General features: G+C 32.8%; 1 protein-coding gene across 1 annotated transcript; it reads left to right on the forward strand.

Moving 5' to 3' along the window:
• On the forward strand, positions 1–26,556 carry TAB2 (TGF-beta activated kinase 1 (MAP3K7) binding protein 2). The gene is made up of 6 exons (XM_051997920.1): positions 1–190; positions 6,379–7,882; positions 17,764–17,924; positions 18,139–18,232; positions 19,147–19,227; positions 24,458–26,556. Exons 1-6 carry the CDS (start codon positions 89–91, stop codon positions 24,598–24,600), a joined length of 2,085 nt encoding a protein of 694 aa, XP_051853880.1. The 5' UTR covers positions 1–88; the 3' UTR covers positions 24,601–26,556.

A 26,556-nucleotide genomic window follows, 5' to 3' on the forward strand; every position in this document is an offset into this window, starting at 1 on the left:
AAAATGCTTGGACAGAAGAGATGAATACTGTTTTCATTAAGGCCTAGAACTGCCTATTGAACAACAGTCCTGATTAGGCAGTACACGAATGGCCCAAGGAAGCCACCAAATTGATTTTCAGGTTTTACATGACCTGCGACAAAAATTTCCTGAGGTACCTGAAGTTGTTGTGTCCAGGTGCATGTTACAGGTCAGTGTTGATTTGTTTCTATAGATATAGATATAAATCTTAAGTTGATTTGAAGCACTGAAAGAAATCACCACATTTTCATTCTGTTGTTTCATAATTCAGATTCATAGTGTTGGGCATGTACCTATCCTGAATCTGTCTCCAATTAATTGATTGTAAACTAGATACCTAGATTTTATTTATATTTTTTCCTCAGCTTTTAAAATTATTGTGGACTTAGATTTTTGAGGTTTATTCCACCTCCAGAAAATCAGTAGTCACTAATTATTAATCAGGGGGAAAGAATATACTTCCGTTTTTCCTATTTCCCAACCATAAACTCATTAACTTTAATAATTTATTGGATCTGTGATCTTATCAGTGTGTGTAGATAAGGTTGTCATTAGATAAATCTTTTACTGGGAAAAAGTATATCAGTTATGTAGCAAGACCAGCACCTCACTGCCAATAGAGGGCATAGACCTAGGCCTGACTTACTATCTTTGCCACAACCCTAAGTGATGGAGACACACTCTCTTTTGGCTGTAAGCATGTTTTCTGGCTTTCTCCCATGCTTAGAATGTTCTCCTTCCTCAGGTTGGCCTACTGACTTCCTTTTAGTCCCAACTAAAATCTCTTTTCCTGGCAGCTTTTCCCAGCCCTTCTCAATTCTAGTGCTTTACTTTTCTTAATTGTTTCCTATTTATTCTATGAAAATTTGTTTACATACTGTCTCTCTCATTAGATTATAAATGCCTTAAAGGTGGCAAGGTCTTTTGTGATAAGGCCAGAGAATACAAACAAAGGCAATGAGTGGTACATAGTCTTGTACCTACTTGTCTTTTCCTACTTGATGATACATTTCGGTGTTCATCTGCCACCTACTTCTGTCCCTGTGGCTTGTCCTCCTTCTTCTTTCCTTGTATTAATTACCAACCAAGTAAAAACATTTTCTCTAATTTCTACCTCTTGTTCTCTCATTCCCTTCTCCTCAACCCAGTTCCATTTATCTCACATTCCATTCTTCCATATCCCTTCCACTATGTCTTCTGGAACTCCCATTTTCTAATGATCAAACTTTACTTCATGATGGACTCTCACATTCATTTACCAGCTCCTTCCCACTTCTTGTCCCTTCCCACTTCTGTTTCCACATATACACACATATAAAATAACTTAGGAAAATTTAAAACATTAATTCCAGCTTTGTCTCTCTTATCTATAATATTCTTACCTATACTGTCTCACACTCCCAAACACTTGGTCCCTAGATGTGGAGTCAAAATATTTTTTGCTTCCCACTGCCACTTCAACCAACATTCAGCAACCTTTCTTTACTTTTAAAGTTCACAAAATCAAAATTTTCTACTGAATCCAAATAGTATTGGTAATTATTTATTTATTGGTCCCTGGGTCCTTCTCTCTTCTTTCTCCAGGAGCTCAACACCTAGTATACTTTTTTACTATCCTCCTTAACTCCTATACTTAGGACATCAGTATCCACTTTGTTACTCCCCAAATCTCTCAAGTTCTTAGCCTCCTAAAATCCTATTTACAGTTTTTCCACTCTATTTTAGCCATCCTTAAGGATGGTTACCCATTTGTTCTGATTATTGTCCATAAGAATTTTACTTCCTTAATTAGAGTCTATGACTTTTCCTCCATCTGACCATAACCTTTTATCCCCATACCATTTTCTCTAGTCAAGTACTTTTAAATACTGCTGAAGGAAGTCTTACAAGTTATACAACTTGAACTGAGCTTTCACTATATCCAGGCAGGCTTTTTATTTATACTTAATTGATTCCCTTCCCACTGAAGCTGTTCTACCTTTATTCTTCCACAGGCCTTCTTAAACTTCCCACCCTCCTTCTCTGAACAGAATCCTATTTGAAGCCATTCTACGTGAGCTCCTTCTTGTTCTTTTCTTTTCACCTCCAAATTCTTTGACACATTCTCTCATTTTATTGTCCTTTCCCCCAGGCTTTGACAAAAAGGTGTTTCTTTGCCGAGGCTCATCCAATTAAGGTCCCCCATCTTTTCCAGATGATTTCATAGTTGTTTCCCTACTCTCAAATCTTCAGGTATGATTGTCTGAGCAGAAAGTTTAATTAACTTGTAGCCAGCCTACATGCCCCAGTAGTGTCAAGCAAAGCATAGACAAGACAAAATGTGATCCAAAATGGTTCATAATCTATATTATTATTTGTGTTTCCTTTGATGGCATATATATCATTAAACTACTTGTACATAATCGGTTTTATTGCCAACATGTCCAAAAAAAATCTCAGCTTCTTGACATAGTTGAGCTTTATAGAGAGAGAGTTGGCCTTAAGTCAAAAAGATCTAGAAGTTCCATTCTGATTCTTGTTCTTTTTGCAATCTAGAACAGTTTCTCAGTACCACAGGTAAAACTCAAATAGTATAAATTATGGAGAAGGATACAATATTTTTTGAAGGAGAGACTTTCCTCACTCATTTCTTCCTCTATGGAAACAGATCTATTCTTTAAAAAAAAAAAAAGTTTCATCACAATGTTTTGAAGGAAAGCATTAGAACTGAAAGGAACTGGAACTCGAAGGAAGCCAAATAACAGAGAGCATTCCAAGCTAGAGGATAGCCAGTGAAAATGCCCAGAATCAACAAATGGATTGAGTACCTTGTTCACAGAATAGCAAGAAGACTAATGTTACTGAATCAGAATATTTGTCCAGTTAGCTTTGAGGGAGAGAGCATAAGGTATGAGAAGACTAGAAAGGTTGGGAGAGATGGAGTACTCAGTTATGAATGGCTTTGAACACTAGAGGATTTTATATTTAATTCCAGAAATCTTGGGAGCCATTGGATTTTATTGGATTTGTCTAGATTGTGAAAACATAGAGAGAAGAGAATTCAAAAGAGAAGAGAGTGATCAATAGTTTCAAAGACTACAAAGAAGTCTGTAAGAATGAGGAAATCTTTAACAGTTAAAAGATCATTATTAATTGTAGAAAGAACAGTTTCAGTTTGAGGATGGGAAAGACATGGTCATTCTTGTATGTCCTAGGGAACTGGTTGTTACCAGTGAACAGAAAGATTTAAAGATAAAAGAGAATGAGGATGATAGAGCAGTCTGCTAGAAAAGATGCATGGAATGAAATTCCTTGGGAATTGGCAAGGAGACGTGATACCTCATTACATGAGACAGGTGAAAGAAGAGAATGTCTGAAGGCATCTGGGTCATGGGAGATGAGAAGCAGGGGAGAAAAGGGAATTTTTGGCAGCTGGTCTCAATTTTTTTCAGTAAAATATGGGCAGGGTTCTCCACTGAGAATTGAAGGGAGGAGTCATGGGAGATTTGAGGAAGGATAGAAAGGTTTGGGAGACACACTACGGTGAATGTCCAATGTGAACATTAGTTGCTATTGGCTGAAGGATCCATAAGTTTGTGTGTGGCCTGGGATGAGCCTGTCTAAGGTAATTCTGAGAAATCCATATTGGGCATGTCAATAGTGGGACCTGTATTTGGATTTAAAAGTGTCCAGACAGTTAAGTATCCAGACCTTGTTATTGGGAGATTCAAATTTTAAACAAAATTCCCAAAATAAATTGTCTTCTATCAATTCTAATCCTAAAAAATTTCTTTGCATTTTCAAACCACTTAAAGTTAATAGGCATATCATACATAAGTTAATTTCTGATTATCATCATGTTTCAAAGCATATTCAAACTATTTTTCCCCAATCTTGTAAGAACTTAGGCATTTTGTTTTACTAAATGACTTTTGGATGACCTCTACAATACATTTACTCACACTTAACTTAATTACTAAATAATTAAGTTAACTTTTTACCATTTATTGTTATAATGAATTAATGCCTGTATTTAAAGAAAACTTATTAAATAAATCAAGTTTTAAAAATAATATATATGAATGATTCTTATAAACCCAACTTCTCAAAATGCTTGTTTTTATCCCAGATAGCACATTGCAAATACATATATTATTGACATCAGACCTAAGTAGGGTAAAAGTTTTTAATATGCTAATTTTGTTCATAGTGGAGTATGAAAAGCTAAGTCAAGTACATATGCTTCAGTACTTTTTGTTAGGGTTAAGGTCCCGTACTTATTTGTAAATTTAGAATTTTGAAAAGAAAATGCTTGGGATAAATACAGAGCAGAAGTGATATCGCTGTTTTGCATTTACACCCCCTTCCCCAAGGATATTGGAATTTGAGCTTTTAACTTTAAATTTTGATCATTTTTATTACTTGTTTGCAAGTCATTTTTCCTTTAAATTGATAAAAAAAAGTTTTTCTTAAAAAGCAACTTTTATTATATTATAATGGCAAAATTTTAAGTTAGTGGACAAATTATTTGTATTGAAATTTGGTTTGCAACTAGCTTTTATGGAAGATAAAAGATATAAATTAACTAAAAGTAAAATAATTCATATTTGACTTGAGTTTATACTTTAATGTGAATGAATATACTGATAAAGTTGCTCTATAAAGACTTACTTCAGAGATACTTGAAATAAACTACCAAAAAATTTCAAAGAATCTGGAAAACAAAGCCCTTTGACATAGCCATAGACTTATGTGGCAGATTTTGAAGTACCTCGGTAGCTATTAATATTATGTAAATTGTAAATTGAATTTTGAATGTTTTAAATTTTTCTAAATTTTTTTTTGTATTTAAGATAAGAGAATAAGCATTTATGTAGCACCTTCTGTGCCAAGCATTGTATTAAGCACTTTTTATATATCATTTCATATAATCCTCACAACATTCTTGATAGGTGGGTGCTTTTCATAAACTTTTTTTTCTTTTCCTTTCTCACTGAATTTTGTAGAGCTATTTTTGCTCTTATTCTAATAAATAGCTATTATCGCTTAAACATATACTTTGTTACGTTTTACATCAAAAAGTGAGTAGACTCCACAAATATTTAATTAAAAAGGATAATAACAGTTTTCAAAATGGCTTCAATGCTAAAATAAATCTAAAATTTAGATAAAGAAAAGCAGCATCCTTCAAGAAGTCCTAAGGCTTACAAAATGTTGCTATTATTGTTTACACTACGTTGGGATAGAAACCAAAATTTTTTTAACTAGGAAGTGGTATCTCCAAAGCTAGGTCTTACAATGTCATTCCTTTGCTCAATATACTGCAGCCATTCCCTGTAACTTAGTATCAAATGCAAATTCATCTGTTGGACACGAAGAGTACTTCACAACTTGGCTCTAAACTACTTTTCCTAGACTTAGAATTCTTTACCCACTTTTACACATTCCAAACTCCAAGCAAATTGGCCTTTTTGCTGTCAGACGAAACATGCTGTGTCCTTTTCTCTGTGTCCTATGTCTGTCCTCCCATATATAGAATATACTCCCTCTTTTTATCCCTTTAATATCCATAATTTACTTTGATAGTCAACTCTTTCTTCTCTTCCATAATGAGTCTTTCCCAGTCTTTCCAGCTGCTAGTGTTTCTCCCTCCCAAGTTACCTTTTTATCTATTTTGTTATATTTTGAATCTACCATTATATGTATGCGTTGTCTATCCTTGTAGAATGGAAGTTCCTTGAGAGCAAGAGCTTGTTATTTTGCCATAGAATAAACCCTTAATAAATGTTTACTCATTGATGTAACAGCACTGTGCTTCTTAGCAAGTAGATGTTGACTAAATACATATTGAGTGAATTCAGTCATGTTAACTTGTTTTTCCATAGACTCCAAATTCACTTTTTATTATTTCATTTCTATTGTTTCTCCTAAAAAATATAAGAAAAGGTTTCTTTTAGTTATTAATAGTTTGCATAAATTCATGATATCAGTTATTTTACTCCCTTTTCCTTTTGACCAGTGTTGAATGTACTGTATTTAGAATTAGATTGTCACTTTATCAGTCTGAAGCTTTCTTACTTAATGGAGAACTTGGCTCTTTATGACAGTGATTATATTGCTGTATTTAATCAATAGGCAGATATTTTTAAGAACATATTATTTGCCAAGCTTTGGGATACAGAGACAAACTTGGAAACCTTTCAGGCTCATAAAAGATAACCGTGCTTAACAATCACATAGTAGTTTATAGTTTTAGAGACGAATGAGACCTTAGAGTTAATCTCCAAAACTTTTTTCATTCTATTAATATTTTAGCAATGATAATAAGGTTTATAAGTTTTGGGTTGCTGATATCAAACTATTTTGTTTGTTTTCTAGAATAATAATAACCTGGATGCCTGCTGTGCTGTTCTTTCCCAAGAGAGTACAAAGTATCTTTATGGTGAAGGAGATTTGAATTTTTCGGATGATTCTGGGATTGCTGGTCTACGAAATCACATGACTTCTCTCAACCTGGACTTGCAATCACAACATGTATATCATCATGGAAGGGAAGGAAGTAGAATGAATGGAAGTAGGACTTTGACTCATAGTATCAGTGATGGACACCTCCAAGGTGGTCAGTCCAACAGTGAATTATTTCAACAGGAGCCACAGACAGCACCAGCTCAAGTTCCACAGGGCTTTAATGTTTTTGGAGTGCCCAATATTTCTGGTGCTTCAAATTCAACACCACACCTGGGATTTCACTTAGGCAGCAAAGGAGTATCTAACCTTTCTCAACAAACTCCCAGATTCAATCCCATAATGGTAACTTTAGCCCCAAATATTCAGACTGGTCGTAATACTCCTACATCTTTGCACATACATGGTGTACCTCCACCTGGACTTAACAGTTCACAGGGAAATTCTATCTATATTAGGCCTTACATCACAACTCCTAGTGGTACAACTCGGCAGACACCTCAGCATCCTGGATGGGTGTCTCAGTTTAATCCTATGCACCCTCAACAAGTCTATCAGCCTTCACAACCTAGTCCCTGGACTACTTATCCTGCATCTAATCCAGTGTCACATACCTCAACCCAACAGACAAACCAGCAAGGCCATCAGACCTCTCATGTCTATATGCCAATCAGTTCACCTACTACGCCTCAACCACCAACAATTCATTCATCTGGTAGCTCACAGTCTTCTGCCCATAGCCAATTTAACATTCAGAATATTTCAACAGGACCTCGCAAAAACCAAATCGAAATCAAACTTGAACCCCCACAAAGAAACAATTCTTCAAAACTGCGTTCCTCTGGACCTCGAAACTCTAATAATCCCTCCTCTGTCAATAGCCATACATTAACTCGAAGTCAGCCCACTGTTTACATAGCTGCCAGTCCCCCAAGTACAGATGAGGTGATATCTCGCAGTCAGCCCAAGGTCTATATTTCTGCTAATGCCACCACAGGAGATGAACAGGTTATACGGAATCAGCCCACACTCTTCATATCAACGAATTCTGGAGCATCTGCTGCTTCCAGGAATATGTCTGGGCAAGTAAGCATGGGCCCTACCTTTATTCATCATCACCCACCCAAGAGTCGGGCAGTAGGCAACAACACCACTGCAACTTCTCCTCGAGTGGTAGTCACTCAACCTAATACAAAATATACTTTTAAAATAACAGTTTCTCCAAATAAGCCCCCTGCCGTTTCACCAGGGGTGGTGTCCCCAACCTTTGAACTTACAAATCTTCTAAACCACCCTGATCATTATGTAGAAACAGAGGGTATTCAGCACCTCACTGACCCTGTTTTAGCACATGTGGATAGGATCAGTGAGGCCCGGAAACTGAGTATGGGATCTGATGATGCTGCCTACACACAAGGTAATACTGAAAGCAAATTATTTTCCAATGGACCTGAATTTTCTTTTAAAAACTTGTCAATGATGTTGTTTTCTATAGTGATGGTAAAGCAACATGTCCTACCCCGGACCTATGAGACCAGTCATTTGCATTTTTATATAACAAGCTCTATCATGAAGTTCAGATATTACAACAGCATGATGAGAAAAAAAATGTGTTTTTTAAAATTCTATTCATAACTTGCCATATGTTCAGTTAAACTTTTTCCAAGAGAAGTTTTACTGTTTCTTGATTACCTCTAGTTTCAACCTTTTGTGTAAATTGTTGTGAAATTCAAAATCCTTTATTTGTGACTAAAACTCAGAAATGGAAGGAAACTAGTTTTATCTAATTTCTATTACCAGTATGTTTAGAGAAGTTACCAAGGAATGGGTGTATTTATATTTTATCATAGGTTTTTTCCTCAACTAGGATGTTTAAGAAGTTAAAGCTCTAGGAATTAGAAACTTTATCACTTTAATAGATGAAGAAAGAAGAAAAGTATGTTTGCTTTCATTTTAATGAAAGGTATCAATTTGGCAGCACAATACAATAAAAATTTTCATTTCCATAAAGGTAAATTGTAGTTGGAGAATTACCTGATTATCTTGATTCATAACTTGGCTTGCTTTGTAAGTTGTGATTCTCTGGTAAATTTGCTGGAAAGTCTGATTATGGTTACATTTTGTGAATTTTATAGTAGATATTGTGCTGAGTGAGAACTACTTACTCATTCCCCATGTACTTTATAACTGATAGTCACATCAGAAATACTCTATCTCTACTTTACCCCGTATGTGTGTCAGATTTTTTGTTTGTTTGTTTTGGCAAAAGATTCCTAAATAGACACTGATATGTGTGTGGTGTGTGTCTGTGTCTGTGTGTGTCTGTGTACATGTGTGTACATAGTTAAATTATAAACAAAAATATGAAATTACATTGTTGTTAGGTGCCATATTATTTAGAGGCAAGAGGTAGTAATGGACAGAGTGCCGGATCTAGTATCAGAGATTTTGAGCTCAAGTCTGTTCTCACATTTTTACTGGCTAGGAGCCCCTAGGCAAGTCATTTAACCTTCCCTGCCTCGGTTTCCTCATTTGTTCAGTGGGGGTGATAATAGCACCTACCTCCCAAGGTTGTTAAGAGGATTCAAATAAGAGATTTGTAATACACTTTGCAAACCTTGAAGTGCTATAAATGCTAGCTATTACGTGTGTGTGTGTGTGTGTGTGTGTGTGTGTGTGTATGTGTTTGTTTTTTAATAAACTCCAAAATAGATGAGTATGGTTAACTATATGATTATGTTGGGACAGCTAGATGGTACAGTGGATGGAGTGCTGGGCATAGAGTCTTCCGGAGTTCAAATCTGTCCTCAGACACTTATTTTTGTGACCTTGGACAAGTCACTTAAACTCTGTTTGCCTCAGTTTCTTCATCTGTAAAATAAAGTGGAAAAGGAAATAGCAAACCACTTCCAGTATCTGTTCCAAGAAAACTCCAAATGGGATTATGAAGAGTTGCACATGACTGAAAACATCTGGACAATAACAACATGATCATCTTGGTCCTATTTGACTATTATTTTCAACCTTTGTTGTTCTTTTAACACTTTTGTTGTCATAGAAATAGAATTTTAGAATGGGGGAAAGCTATTAAATCACTCAAGCCAACCCCCATCTATAGACATGGAAACTGATCCCCAGATTGAGTTACTTAAAGTCACTTAACTGTTTAGTTATTATTAGTACAAAAACCAAATTTCTGGAGCTATTTCTACTTTTCCTTGCTAACTTTTTAACTTCTTACAAGAGAAGGAGTGTGTTTATTTGTCCATCTCTAATGGGAAAAAGAGCAGAGAGCTGGCAGGTGATATAATCCTAGCCAGCCCAAAAAAAAAAAAAAATCCTAGCCAGCTGTTCCTACTGTGGTTCTAGAGGTGTATTAGTATTTCAGATATATACACATCTTATCTCCTGACTTTGCTGTTTTGTCACTGCTGACCAAATTTCGGTATCAATGCAATTCTTTTCTGTGGGAATTAGAGGAAAAAAAATCACTTTTAAGAGACAACTAGATTTGGAGCATCACAGGGCCTGTAAACCTTTGACCTTTTTGGTGCAAAAAAACTTTCCTCGTGGAATTCAAGTAAAAATTGATAGTTTAGCAGATAATTGCTATATCTTTGAACTACCATAGTTTAATGTTTATGTCTTATGCAAGAAGTGACCCACAAACTATGGTAATAAGTATCCCATAAAATATAGTTGGGAATTATTCAACATGCAAATTAAAATACAATGAGCATAATTTTAAATTGTTATTTTTTAAGACAATATGTAACCCATAGGAATGCATTGATTTCGAATTATTAGATTGTAGGGCAGCCTAATTCAATTTGTGAAAATGATACTTCTGAAATTGTGAAAACTTGCTGTTTCAGTGGAACTTGAAGGAAAATCAGAGGAAATATATTTTTGGTTTTCTTCTTTGAGAGATGGAAGATGACACATAAAAATTTGCCTTCATTTTCTTATAATAATTGCAACCTGAATTGCTATGACAGAGGCAGTTCAAAATAAAATATTAAGTTTGTTTTAAGATAGGTTATTTGATACTTTATTGCAATAGAATTAAAGTAGATAGGGAAAGTACTATAAGTTAATTAAGTACAAGCTTTAGGGCTTTTCTCTTATCAGCTGTGTACCAGGAAAGAAATGAAAAAAAAAATATATATATATATATACACACATATATATGTATGTATATATATATTCATATATATATAAAGATTCTATATATGTATTCAATTGGGAAATAAGATCTTCTGCAAGATAAGATTCCCAACTAGAAGAAGCAACATAAGGACTAGCTAATAATTTCAATTTAACAGTAATAAGATCTGTATGATGTTGACTCTTTAAGAAAAACAAATCAAAAGTAGAAAATAATTCATCAATTGTGAGTCAGATTATTGGCAAGGGATTTGCAATTTTTTTCATTAAGACAAGACACCCATAATTGGCTTTCCTGGTTCTACCTGCCAAAGGATATTTTTTATGTATAGGTTCTCTTCAGAAATCTTTCCCTTGAATCATTGGCCTCCTATTGGATATTGGAAAACCAGAAGTCCCCTCAGTGGAATTCATTTTATATTGTGGGAAATGGAAGAATAAACTCATTCTTATTCCATCACCAAGAAGGAAATTAAAAAACTAAATCAAATCCACTATCAAAAGGAATTCTCCATTACACACATTACTTAACAGAGAATCTTTCCAATGCAGATAAACATTTTGCAGAGTAAAAAACATGTTATATATGTGTCAATTCTCAAAATTGCAAAATGTTTTAAGACTATTTGGATATATTTGTACATTTTACTATTTAGATCTGTTCAGAATAATTGTTCTGCTATTGAAAAATATTCTTGGAATGTTGAATATATGAGTTACTTTGAGAAGAACATGATAAACTACCTATATATCTTATTTTTTAAAAATGGAGAAAGAATGAGGACTAGTGGGGATTTTTTTTTTTGGCTTTGATCCTTTGTTTTCATTAACTTATCTACTGAAAAATCCCAATTCTTATTTTCTACTTAACTTGGCTGAAAGTATGAACAATAACAAAATACAAAAAATTATATATGTTTTCCAAAAAAAAATACAATGAAATCCCCAAATTACATTTTCTATCTGTTCTTTGAAACATGTCCTCAGTACCATATTATTTTATGCATTAACTTATTAAAAGTATCTTTTATAGATTGTTACCATGGTATGTTGCCATTAAAATACAGTTGAAATCATATTTTTGAAGAATTATATCCATATAGTAAAGTATAATTGCAGGTCACTATTGTGAGTGATAGTGTTCATTTCTACCTCTCCCCCCCCCCCAAAAAAAAAGTCAATTGGGGTTAAATGACTTGCCCAGGGTCTCACAGCTACTAAGTGTTAAGTGTCTGAGACCAAATTTGAACTCCGGTCCTCTTGACTCAGCGCTATCCATTGTGCCATCTAGCTGACCCAGATAGTGTTCATTTGTTTTAAAGAAATTCAGTTTTTAACTCTTTAAATACATGTTGTATATTATAATAGACATATATAATATATATATGCAGTATGTTATAAATATTTTGTAGTACATTATACATTATAAATTCTGACCTGAGATTTTGTTTGGACTATTCAGTAAAAATAGACATCCATTAGTAACATTATATATATTTAAACAATTCCATTAAGATCAACAAATGTTTTAAGTGCTTATTATATACTTAACTCATAAAATAAGCACTCTACTATCCAAATCATAAACTGTGTTCATCGGTATCACCAGTGCCTAAAGTTGTCACTTTATAAGAAAATGCAGGAAATTATGACAAGATTTTTTCATTTTGTTCTTTTTTTTTTTTTTTTTCTGTTTGGGGTTATTTTTTTGTTGTTGTTTGAAACTGATTACCAGTTTTAGATAGGAAAGAAGAATTTACTGATTTCCTTTAGAAAAAAAAAGTCATTGTTGACTTCTAAGCTTCATATCCCTCTCAAGCAGTTGTAATGGAAAATTCACCTCTGTTGAACACAACATTCTCTTCTTCCTTGCAATGTACTTCATAATGTTCAAGGGGAAAATAGAAAATATTTCTAGGATGTTTTTATACTATATCTCTCTAGTATTTCTCTTGTATTATTGACATTTTAATTAAGCTGCTCCATGTCTAAATAAAGGTAAATTAGAAAACCTACCTGAATAGAGTAGAATGAACGACATTGGCTTTGGAATCAGAGGCTGTAACTACAGATCTCACCTCTGATGATTAAGGGAGTAGGAGGGAAACAGAGGAAGGAAATGGGTCAATATTAGATGCATCATGTAACATCTTTATGTTTCCTCAATTGTAAAATGAGGAGATTGGATTTGATGAATCCTGATGAATCCTGTATTCTCTTATATCCTTAGATCCATGATCTTAGATGACTAAAAGGTTTTCTAAATTGCTCAGAAAAGTGTTCTCTTTAGGAAACATTTATAATTGTTTCTACTAATGCCTTTTAAAACTGTTTAAATTGATCAAAAGGTGGGTAACTTTAATAACCAGAAAATGGATTTATCAATAAATCATACTAAAACTCAATTTGGGATACATATTATAAATATCATAATTGAATTTTTTTTTTCTTTTTGTTATCCCACTAAAAGCAAAATAGTGTAATCCAAGCTTTCCTGGCTAAAAGATTTTATTATGTTATATGAATGTTAATATACATCTTGGGTTATTTTTGTGGTACAAATGACTTAAAAATCTTATCAGATGACCCATTTTGACCTTACTATCACATTTTAAAATACATGTAAATACCCCCATAAATTATGTTATAAAATATATTAATGTTCAACAAATGACCAATGCTTAGGTGCTTTTTAAATCAGCATTTTTATAACACAAAGGGGATTAAAAATTCTTATTTTTATTCATCTTTATTCATTAAGTTTTGACCAAGTACCTTGAGCAACGTAGGTACTGTATGAAATTTAATGACAGTCTCAATGCCTCTTAAAAAGTAGCTTATAGTCCATGAATTTTTTTATAACAACTTTCTTTCCCCAGAAACAGCCAAAAAATGATACAGAGTTCCAATGCTTTTGAGAGAAATGAAAGCTTAGTAAGATCTTAATTCTTATTGAGTGAAAACTTAAGAACATGGATTTAGCATTGGAAGTGACTTGAGAGCATTTGGATCAGAGGTGTCATACACAGGCTGAGTATGCTGCCAGTGAAAATTGTAGGCTCACTCCCAAATGTAATTGGGGAATATTTGACTAAATGAAGTTTTCTAAGTCAATATATATCCTATAGGCATTCTTTTGTTTGGTAAAGTTCTTTTATTTGATATCTCTCATCTGGACTAACCCTCTGGTTTACAGGTGCATCTAAGACCTAGATTGACTTCTCCCCTCTTTCTTAAATCTTTTTTCTCTCATTCTCCAACATCTCTACTAACCCTTTCATATGACCCTACAAAAGAGCCTGTAAGCTATCATTCCCTAACTTTTCTTCCTTTTACACCTATAATCCTGTGGGATGAGGGGTTGAAGGAGAGAAGGGAACTGCCTATTAATTATTTATTTGTTGTAAAGCAATTGGGATTAAGTGACTTGCCTAAAGGAAGTGTTAAGTGTCTGAGGCCTGATTTGAACTCAACAACTCCTGATTCCAGGATAAGTGCTCTGTCCACTGCACCATTTAGCTACTCCTAAAACTGCCTATTTTTTGACTCTACTTAACTCTCTCTCACTTGTCAATTCTGATCACACCAAATCCAGTGGCCACCCTCTCTGAGTTTTAGTGACATTACTTTTATTTCTTTCAACTTCCCTGACTACTCATCTCATCAATTCCAAGTTATCATCTTTGTGCAGATGATTTTGGGATTTATATATTGAGCCCTAGTGTTTCTTTCTGCCCTCCAAACTCCATATTACAACCATCCATTGGATGGTCCTGTATGCATTACAAAATGGTATTACAGATTACAAAATTTCCCCCCATAAAATAACCCGCACCCTTTTCCCAACTTCCTCATTTCAGTCAAGGATATACCATCCCTTTAGTCACTCAGGAGCACTACCTTAGAGCCTTAACTCTTCAGTTTTACCCATTTCCACATCCAATCAATTGCCAAATTATTTTCTCTTTCCCTATATATATTTTGTGTTATTGTTCAGGAAATAAAAGATATTTAAATGCTTTATTGATTACCTCAGAGTTACAAGGTAGTATCAAAGCCTTTTGGAATCTAGATCTTCTTACTCCAGATCCAGCACTGTTTCCTCCATACCATTATTCAATGCCAAGACTTTTAAGTCCTTAATTTTCATTATAACGATTCCTCTGGTTTGATAGGCCCCAGAAGATCCCTCTTTAAACTGTTAATTTGCATAGTGTGCACTTTTTTTATAGAAAATATATTATCTGCTGACCATCATGAAGTCTAGATTAATTGATGCCAGATTTATGAGATTTTATCATGTGGACAAAATACTATTCTAACAAAGTTGTATTTATACCAGCCCAATCATCTTATTTATCCACCTCCTAACTACTATATTGTTCTTAAACCACTGCATCTGTTTGTTAGATGATGAGGATGTTATGCTGTAGCAAACTTTTCATAATTATCTTTATCATTTACCCTTCTACTCTCCTCAACTTTCTCCATGGAAAAGAGTATCAATATTTTGCTTTTTTTAGTAAGGTTGTACTGTATTGCTGTGTCTAAACAGTGCCTATAGTAAGAATTTTGTTCTATATAGTATATTAATATTATTTCTAGAAAAAATAGCACTGTTTGTTACTTACTTTCAAATTATATATCCTTTCTCAAGCAAAAAAATGAAAGTAATTTATTATCACTCTATAGACTAGCCTGTGTTTGTTCTTCCTCTTCTTACATCAGTCCTTAAAAAGTGCAGTGTCCCAAAAATGCCTATACTTAACCAAATACATACTACTCTACTTTGGAAGTAGTGGAATAGAGAGAAGTTAAGAGTCTGTATCCTTACAATTTACTTTTTTTTTTTCCCTACTTCATCTTCCCCTTCTCCCTATCTTTTTTACTCACTTTTATTAGCCTTCACATTTCCACCTCATTAAATATGTTTCTACCAATGTTCAGAGAATTTTCCCCCACTTTTTTATTTGCTAATTCACTGACTAATAATGAAAGGTTAACATTTTTGTTCCAAAGTGAAGAAGAAAAAATGGTGATGAAGGAATGATAATAGCATAAGAGTCCTCTGAGCGTTCTTCACCTTCAAATAACTCTTAGAAGGTTTATATAGCTAAACTTTGTAAAACCCATTTTGGGAAATGCTTCTGTATAAGTGCTTATTCTAAAGTTTTAACTTTAAAGATGTTTTGAAGTATATCTTTATACCAACCAAAAAATGTTACTTTTGCAACTGGTTCCACAGCTTTTCCGAGATTCTCAGAATCAAACATGCCCATCTGGAATATTACTCTCCCTCCTACGTGTAAGCAGTTTGTGTATCTCCCAGCTACCATACTACAATAGACACTTTAAAAGTATTTGACTAGGAGACTCAAGAACCACTGCCTTTTAACTAGGATAATGCCTAAACATTAATTTTTAATGCCCTTTTACCACATTCCCTCTCCATCAAGGATATGGGAGGTGGAAAGTTTAAAAGTCTGTTTGGAAGATCAGTCCCACCATAATCAAAGAAAATACCCTTATTCACTTGTTCTGTGCATGATATTTAATAGACATAATTTGATTTAAATAGTCTTTATAACTTAAAAAAGGGTGGCATACGTAACTAAGTTTGTATTTTGAGGATGAAGGATTTGGAGGTGAGAATGAAAGGTGAGTGTTTCTTCTATATATTCTTTCTTTGCTCTATTTCCTGTCTTTTTCCTTCATTCATAATCTAATAGCTAATAGAATCCACACTTTTGTTTTAAGGTAATAAACAAATATTCTTAATGTGGTCAATTCTTCCTTGGAATAAGAAAAAGCCAAAGGGAATATAAACCTGTAAATTTTATAGTCAAGTGTCTGGTCTTTTGGTCAATAAGGGGGAAAAGGAAGGGTATGTATGTTTCTACTATATGCCAGGGCCTGTGCAAATATCATCTTATTTGATCCCCATAACAATCGTGCAGCATAAGTACTGTTATTGTCCCCATTTATAATTGAGAAAACTGGGGCAAATAAACATTAAATAACTTATCCTGAGTCACCCAAATAATAAGTATCTAAGGCTGGATTTGAACTTAAGTCTTAGTGATTCCAAACCCATCACTCTAGTCCCTGGACTACTTCTCTGTCTAAATTCACCTAGCTGAGTTTTGGAGTCTATTGAACATTTTTTTTAGTTGCTTTTGTAGCATTCTAAGTCAAATCCCAGTTAATAATCTACACTATGGTAATTTTTGGTGTGACCAGCATCATAGTTGGTCATTCCCTTAAGACATTATTAATTTTATGGAAAAATGTTTTGCATGACTACACATGAAACTGAAAGGAAGGAATGAGAGAATCTGAAATTCAAATTTTTTTAAAAATACATTTTAAAAATTGTTTATACATGTAATTGGAAAAATATTCCCAAAAAAGAAATTATTCATTTATTATTCAATTATTCATTATTGAATAATAATTATTCCATTATTCATTGAATCACTAAATTTTAGAGCAAAAGAGAGCTGTAACACTTAATCAAAATCTTCCTCCTGGACTCATCCCTTTTTAAAAAAGAAAAAATTGAAGTACATAGTTAAGTGACTTAGTCAGGATAGTGTTAGTGTCTCAGAACCTGTAAAAAACAGACCTGACCTAATAATTTGTTGAAGTAATCAAGTGTTGAAGGCAAATTATTTGTCTTTAGCACTTGACACATAGTATAGGTGCTTATTTAAATGCCAATTAAATTGATTTGAACGTGAAAATTTTACATCAGTCTGTCTTTTAGAAGTCCATTGGGAATACTTGACTTATCTAAATGATCATATTCATCCTTAGATTTGTAGAACAGGAATCGGTATTGTAATATGCAGGTATAAAACTGTTGGTAAAAGTGATCAATATTTGTTTTATTTTAATAAATTGAAATGCTTTTTACTTTAGATTACTAAAATATTGTTAGCATTTAAAATGTCCCTGTTGGAATTTAAAAAAAAAAAAAAGATTTGGAATCATTAAGGAAATTTTGTTATTTTTCAGAAATACTGAGTTCTATTTTTATTTCCAAGATTTTCCAAGGTTTTTCAAGTATTGCTTTAATGAGTACTTAAATGATCTAGATAGGATCTTATGTTTACTAATAATGTATTGCAGCTTTACTGGTACACCAGAAGGCCAGAATGGAACGGCTTCAACGAGAACTTGAGATTCAAAAGAAAAAGCTGGATAAACTAAAATCTGAGGTCAATGAAATGGAGAATAATTTAACTCGGAGGCGTCTAAAAAGATCGAATTCTATATCCCAAATTCCTTCAGTAAGTTTAAATAAAAGCTATTGTTACTATATATTTTATCATAAAACCAGGGTGCCCTTTCATTAAAAATATGACTTATTTCTACAAAAAAACAAACAAAAAAACTTTTTCCTGTTTCTTTCCCTGTATTAGACTTCCTTTCCCCAGACTAACTTAACTTAAATAATATTTGAGGGTTAAACAGAGATCTATCTTAATTGGAATTATTTTTCAGCTTGAAGAAATGCAGCAATTAAGAAGTTGTAATAGACAGCTGCAGATTGACATTGACTGTCTAACCAAAGAAATTGATCTTTTTCAAGCCAGAGGTAAAGTATTGACTCAGTGTATAATCATCTGAAATATTTCTCAATAATTTACTTTTTCTGTTACTTAAAAATAATCATTTACAATTAATAATCCTATTTGAATATTTAATTATCTACTAGTGTATTTCATTAAGAAAATTAAGATTTCCTCTGTATTCTCAATTTGCTAGAAAATATCTCTGTATGGTTAGTCTAACCTAACTTTTCATTTTTCTGATATAAAGAGGAAGGATTATTCTGATACATCATTTTTTAGTATTTGAAGAATTAGTAAAAAGAAATTTATTTTCAAGTAGATTTTTTACTAAATAGTGAATCATTGATTTATTTTTTGCCTCTCCTCTCTTTTTTCATTTACCATTCAAAGCCCTTGCTATTGAACACAAAGAAAAAGGTCTCTATTTCAGTAAAAAAGTAATCAAAATTTTCTTTGACATTATAAGGGGAAAGATAAAGTAACTTATAAATTTATAAGTTTCTATGGTGCATACTTTTCCCTCTATTTACTTTGTGTTTTCTACATGTTCTCAGTAATAAACAACAGATATTATGTATAATAACTTTGTTTATAATTTCTTTTAGCCATGTGTAAATTTAAACTTAAGAGTTAGAGAAGTAGAAAAAGCTCAGAGAGATGAGGGAAGTTAACACAATTGTAGGTTAAAATGTATTCTTTGAAGAGAATTCTAGAGATTGAGCTCCGAATTACTTTCAATTGTGCTACTCTTACCTCATTTCTTAGAATGTCTTTCCTAATATACCCTTGATTCAAAATTAAGAGTAAACTCACACTTCCCTGAGAGTTAATTATAATTTGAAATCAGTGAAAAAAATTTCTGATATTCATATGTTGTTTGATGATTATTACAAAAAGAATATTTTTGAGATTTAAAAAAAACTATCTTTTGTTTTAGGACCACATTTTAACCCCAGCGCAATTCATAACTTTTATGACAATATTGGATTTGTAGGTCCCATGCCACCAAAGCCCAAAGGTATGTGAAAAAATGTCATCTTGAAAAACAACAATTTTTAAATCCCATGTTATTTTTAACAACTTATACTTTAGGATCACATTATTTGAGCACCATATAATTTAATCTATTTCCATTACTAGTGAATTCATAAAAATATTTTTTTCCTGCTTTGGATTTGAGGGAAAAGTTTTCATAGTTGTGTTAATACAATTATCCTTTTTTTTTTTTTTTGCATGCATTCGTTTTTAATTATCTATTACCCAAATATTGAGTCTTACCAGATATTCACCAAATGCAAAATTTTGGGTTCTGAAATGCCTTATTATGACTGCCCTTATCTACCAAATTTGGATGAGTTTTTAGATTCTTGATAAGGGAGACTACACCCTAAAGAAATTCTTTTTCAAGAGGGAAGATACAGGTATTTTTTGCATTTAGAAAACTTCATATATGAAAATGAGATTATTTTAAATTAAACCAGGGATGCCTTATTTGTGTTTTAAAGGATTAATTGAGCACCTAAAATATATTTACAGTGTGACTTGCCTTATACACACTTTTTCAAGGAATATAAATATTGAATAAGGTGAAGCAGTCTACTGGCTTATTCATTAGTATCAAAAAGTTGTAATATTGTGATTTTATTGACATGAAAAATAGATCAGCCTTTTTAGGAAAATTTCAAATGAAAAAAAAAAAATTTTTAGTTAATCTGTGATTTAGCAGCAGGAGTCCTAAATCTAGAATCAGGGGCCCCAAAGTTTAAATTCTGGCTCAGCTTCTTGCTACTTATATGATGATGGTCAAGAAACTTCCTTTTGTCCAATCATCTTCAATATTTCTTAGCCATAAAATGAGGAAGTTGGTTGATTTCTTAATGATCTTACAGCTATAAATCCTGTGATGCCATATTAATGCTTTATAAATACTGGTTACCACAATTAATAGTCGGTTCTGAAAATTCAGGGCATATGCATGCACACAAAAAGTAATAATCTGCAGTGAAATTTTTCTCTAAAAACAATAGGAATGTTAAGAATCTGTGGCTTTTTTACATAGCAAGGATTATAGAGGTAAATGAGTGAAAAATTTTAGTTTGAATTACAGAAAAAAAAAAAAACAATAAATAGTTTAAGCCAGAAAAGGTATTTTTTTTAAAGCTCAATTATATATGTATCCTGAAAGAATTCATGTAGTTTAGGTGATAATGACATGATAGTAATTCCAATAATAATAAAATGAAAGGAAAAGGAGAACAAAGGAAAAGAAACAAGTATGAGAGTGGCCAAAATAAATTTTATTTTCCCATCAGGGAGAATAAAAGTAATAAAGAATGGAAATAATAGAAACAAATTCAGTAGCAGTTAGAAGTAGATTGCCATTTTCCAAATTCAGTCTGAAAATATGACTAGTTGGGACAGTAAACTTCTTTACTTGAACTCATCCATTAAAAAACAATGTCCTTGCTTTTATATGCAGTGAAATTGAGGCAACAAAACTGACTTCAAAACTTATCCTTGAGGGAAGGAGGCTGTCTTCTAATGGTTTTAGAATCATCTTTAAGTATTTTATTCCACCGAAGCTAAAACCTATTAAATGTCATGCGCAGAAACTAAAATCCTTGTGAGTTTCTAATAGTGAATCAGAAGTACTGAAATACGCTAAATTATTTCTGCCTATATTGGTTCATCTATGAATTAGCATAGCATCTTCTGTTTTGCCTTAAGTGGAGGATTATATATTGTGAAAGAGAATACAATCACAAAGTGCTTTTTACAGGTGCTGAGGAGTTGGGGGGAAGAGGAGAGCAGGGAGAGAAACAGTTCATTTTCTGAAATTTTAATTTTTTGTATTATGTTAATGAGAATTCAGAAGTTTGCATTTTACTACATTTTGAATTACATTGTAATTTTTTCTTAATATATACTCCTTTTGTCTAGTACACTTCTAAAATTAATTTTTCTTTACACATGTTTTCTGTTACAGTCTATAAACAATAACATTATTTCTTTGTCAAGATACCTTAGACTGCCTAGAATATGTCATTAAGGTTCATATTCTAGAAAAATATATTTTTTGTTTTCAGAGTAATGCAACACAAATATAGCTTTTGATTGTTACCATATTGAAAATTGATGTTTGTATTTGAGCAAAGTATTGACAGTTTCCTCTTAATGAAAAAAATTCTTAATTGTCCTATGCACAGATAAACCATCTATGAGAGCTTCCTGATTATTAAACTGAGCCTTGTGGGCATTTAATAAAATAAGATAAATATTTTTTTTGTCCCAGAGAGCTTTACCCTAAATACTCTATTTTATTTTCATATCTTTTCTTTTATTACTTAAATTTAAACCTTAAGAATTAGAACATCTTCATTGATAGAATAGCCTACTTGATAAGAGAAAATCATATCTCATTTAACAAATTTCTTATTGCAGCACATGATCATCTATACAAACTTTAGTCAACTTTTCATTGTTCATTATCTACTTAGCTTAAAAACTATAAATTTTGTTGCTATGCTATATCCCTAGGCCAATTTTAATAGTATTTGAATGCTTTATAGAATGCTTCAATATAACCCCCAATAGTCCAGTGTAGTTGAGACTAAGGACTTTGAGAATTTGTAAATTTTCATACACATGACCACCTTAGAACCATAGAGGAGATGTTTGGTTCAAATGTACATTGGTGAATAACCAGGAATGCAAACACACTTAGTCTTTTTCATTGTTCAATAGACCAGAAATATGAAGAGAAGCAACTTTAGGAAATTATAATGCTTGGGTATCATCAAAATCCTATTATGTTGGCAGTACAAGACTTACTATGGGTATTGATTATTAATATGATTAAAGTATTTGTTGTTTATGAACAAAATATTATTTATGAATAAAATTTAAATTCCTTTGTTAATTTTTTTTAGTGAGACAGTCGAGGTTGCCCAGAATCAGCACACCTAGTGTCTGAGGCTGGATTTGAACTCTAGCTTTCCTGATGCTAGAGCCAATTCTCTATCCACTTTGCCATCTAGCTGCCCCTTTTGTTAGAATTTTTTTTAAGTAATCGTGCTTATCCTAATAAGTATTTTCTATTCTTGAATATGACATAATTCTTCACTGTAGAAAGATCTTTACTATATAAAACTCTATTACAAAAACAAACATTGTCATATATTTTCATTAGAAATTGATTTTTTTTCTTGAATAAAAATTAAAAAGAAAAATGAAGCCTTTGCCCTCAGATACATTTATAAGTATCATTGCTCTCAGAAGGCAAAATTAGTTGGGGTTTTTGTTTGTTTTTGTAAAAAGTTAGTTTTCTTTTAACTCATGAAATTGGTTTTGCTTCTTAAATCTGTTTATTAAAATTGGTTATCAGCTTAGATTTTATAGAGCAACCTAATCATCCAGTTTTGAAATCTACCTTGCATTTTCCCTTTTATTCTAAAATGAAATATCAGCTAAATCAATCTATTACATATGTTGATAATAATGCAAGATAGAATTACCATTGGAGGATTTTTAAAAGTAGGTTACCTTTTTCCTTTACCGACCTCAGAGTTATTCCAGGAACCAATGTATTTCTCATTGTCCTATCATCTTCCAATGTGCTGAAAAAAATCTATATTCACCTGATAGAAGAAGAGAATTCTTTATTTTCTATATATGATACTTGAAAGCATCATTCTACAATTGTCCTTTTATTTGCATTTTAATGTAATCTACCAAGACAGATTACCAACTCTTGATGTCAGGGGCTCATAACTTAGGGGTCATAAGAAGTCCTTTCAACCCCCAAGAAATTAGTATATAAATTTCAAGACTCTATGAACCTACACAGGGGGAAAAAAATTACACCTTTATTTTCACTAACCTCTCACTGAATTTTGGCCGGGGAGGGTGGGAGAGGGCAATGACACAAAAGACTGTCTAGCTTTCAGGAAGCTCATTCTAATTGAAAGAGACAACCTATAAAGGATTATTCAGCTGTAAGAAGGTGGTAATGACTGGTAGTTTTCCATCTCAATAGATGGAATAGAGTTGTTGATTTCTATGCGTCACCTCTTGTGATATTGGCTCTTCCCAATGCACAGCAGTCCCAAATGGATCTTTGAATGGAACTAAACAAAATAATCAAAAGAATTTTTGTACAGTTTAATTTGCTCCAGGCATAATCTTTACATTTCATTCAGTTTAAAATCATTTCAAAATTGACTCATTTGTTTTCAAAGAAAACTGGTAGAAAATGTATTACTTAAAGTTTACATTTTATTTTTTATTTTGAACCTGACAATCAACAACAAACTTGAGCAAAAGATGACTGAAGAGGCTCATCTGTGAAATTACATATCTCTATTATGTATAGCTTATATTTTTAAAAGAAGATAACAAATCCAATATACCAGTTTCCTTGGTTTTCTTTTTTTGAATTTTATTATTCTGCTTTAAAAAAAAGTTTCAATGATCTTTTCTTTCTTTTGATATAATTATTTTTAGTCTTTTTTCTCTAATTTAAAAAATGCATATTTTGTAACAAATAAGTATAACCAAGCAAAATAAATCAATTCATTGACCATGTTGGACTGTGTGTGCCTCAGTCTTCCCCTTGAGTTTCCCACTTCTCTTAGAGGCAGTGGATTGAGTCACGTTTTTAAGATAATATAGAGAGGAAACAAATGTTCACAATAAAGAAACAGATGATATAAGAAGGAAAAGCTTTTATGCTACTCTAGTAGGAAATAAAACTGGACTTCAGTGACATTCATACTTGGTATTTTTACTTTGTAACAGAATACCACTTCAGAAGCTATTGTGGCACATTTAAGAATTTTTTTCACTACCACTTAATATAAGCAAAATAGAACTAAAGCTTAAGGCACAGGGTATATAATTTTTCTATTGAAACTTGCTTCAGATCAAATTAGCTTCTCTTTATCTATATCTCTTTTCTCCTATTATAAATTGGAGGGGGGGAAGGAAAGATGGTGCTCTACCCCCATACACACATGGGAATATTGTGACCTTTAAATAATATATATAAGTGATAATGTTCTCCAGGAAAAAAAGCAAGGGGAAGAAAAAGGGAGGGGAGATGTCATAATGTGATATGATGATTAAGCTATTACTTGATGTTATATAACAATAGCAACATTATACTCAAATTATCTGATATTTTAACAGACCTTTTGATTTTTTCCCCCCGAGCTTTGATTTCTAATTTAAAATGTTTTGGTTGTTTGCAGATCAAAGACCCACTGCCAAAACACCAAAATCTCAAGACACAGAAGAAGATGAGGGAGCTCAGTGGAATTGTACTGCCTGTACCTTTTTGAATCATCCAGCCTTAATCCGTTGTGAACAGTGTGAGATGCCAAGGCATTTCTGAGCCACAAGGCCCAAAATCTTCTCTAGAAAACCATAACAGATTTTCAAGGAACTATTTTGTCATTGGGGAATAAATGTTTCATTATTACATAGGATTTTGCAAAATTGAAGGTGTGACAAGATGGCGTTTTGCTTATGTTAAATGGCAGCCCACAGAGATAATAATACCTCAGTGTTGTGTTGCAGGCAGTTGAAATTCATCACATGAAAGGTAATCTACTGAAAGACTTGGTAGCCGGCTGCCTAAACCATGGACAGTATTACCGATATCCCATTAAGGATAATTCTTGGTGTTCAATACTTGGGTGTTCCCAAAACAACGTTTCTCCCTTTGTCACTACTGAATTTTGACAGGGGAAAGGAATAGAATGATAGCTTTTTTGTTGTTTTTTAAAGCTTTCAGTGAAACACTACATAGGTGGTAAAAATTTAAAAGGAACAAGATTTAACTATTTAAACTGTTCGCTGCCACTTAGTGCCAATGGATAGGGGAAGAACTTGACGATTCTGTGGTACTTTTGGCCTTGTCTTTGTCTTCCCTGAAAACATCTCTACTCTGTGAAGTTAGCATCAGTCCAGTCATGTCTAAAGATGAGAAGGGAAACAGTGTGCATTGTCTGTAGAGGACAAATGGTGAAATACCCTTGCTTTTCTTACTGTACATAGCTCTAGAGCCTGCTCTAAGTGACTTCTTTTCTTTATTATTTTCTCGTATTTCTCTATGTATAGTGTAATAGTCTTTTGTTAACTTTCTTTTTTTTTCCCCTTTAGTGATTAAGCACGATCATGTCCTTTTTTTAAAGCTTTTATCTGAGAGAAGCAATGCCTTAAAATAAAAAAGAGCATTAATGAAATGAAACTATGCACAAAATAACTTTACTCATTCTGTGCCTTGCCCTTGCAAATGCTGTACTGTGAAGACCTGCAGATTCAGCATGGTTAAAAATGCAGGAAATATGGGAAGATTTATGCATTTAGTTCACTCTGTACAATGAATTTTATGGTGGGTGACTCAACAGTGTTTTGTCCTTCACAAGGCAACTTAAAACAGCAGATTATCTTCAACCTACCAAGAGAACAACGAGAATAAGCTTGCTTCATCCGCCTGGGGTGTTGCAGAACTTTCAAGAGATATTTATTGAGGAAGTGAAGTACACACAATGTCAAAACCAGCAACTGAACACATAAACTCCCCTCTTCCCCTCCCCACCTCCTTTTTTGAGAGAACTTTAAATACTTTATTGTTTGGGCAATTAGTTTCTAAACCTGACTTGATGGCAGTGTCACATCTTTATAAAATGAGGCTAGCCATATTTAGGAAAACAGAAGAAAAGCTGGAAAAGGAAAAGCCAACAAGCAGACTTGAACACTGAAGCAAACCTCAAGCATCTCTTTATTTTGATTACTTTTTTAATAAGGAAAACTACTCAGATGATCAGGAATGTATGTAATTGAATGAAATCAAGCAAAAGGAATGACAGTATGCATTTATAAAGGACAACATGAAAGGATTTCTGTAGCAGCACTTAGGATGAGGCTAAAGGAAGTACAAAAATGTAGCAAAAGGCAAGAGACAAAGTAGACTGTCATCCACAGTAAACATTTGCAAGTGGACATTTTAAAATGGAACAGGATAATTACAAGCAGTCTAAGTGAATGCAAAAGCCTTGGCTTTGAGGGTTTTGCATTTTGTAAATGGGAAGAAATATGACAATCCCAAGTAATTAGGCAGAAGAACCAAAGCACTTGCATTTGATGCATTTTGTTTCTAAAATGGGGCCTTGTTTTTTCAGCTTCATCTGCAGTTCTATGTGAAGATTGATAAATCAGTTTTTACTTGTTTTATTAATAAAACCTAATTTGGATATCTTGAGTTGATGGTTTTGTGATTTAGATGGGCAAACTGTCTTTGTAACAGATAAGTTATTTATAAAAATTAAAAAAAGTTATATTCTAA

The sequence above is a fragment of the Antechinus flavipes genome, chromosome 4 (assembly GCF_016432865.1).
Source record: "Antechinus flavipes isolate AdamAnt ecotype Samford, QLD, Australia chromosome 4, AdamAnt_v2, whole genome shotgun sequence".
Lineage (NCBI taxonomy): Eukaryota > Metazoa > Chordata > Mammalia > Dasyuromorphia > Dasyuridae > Antechinus > Antechinus flavipes.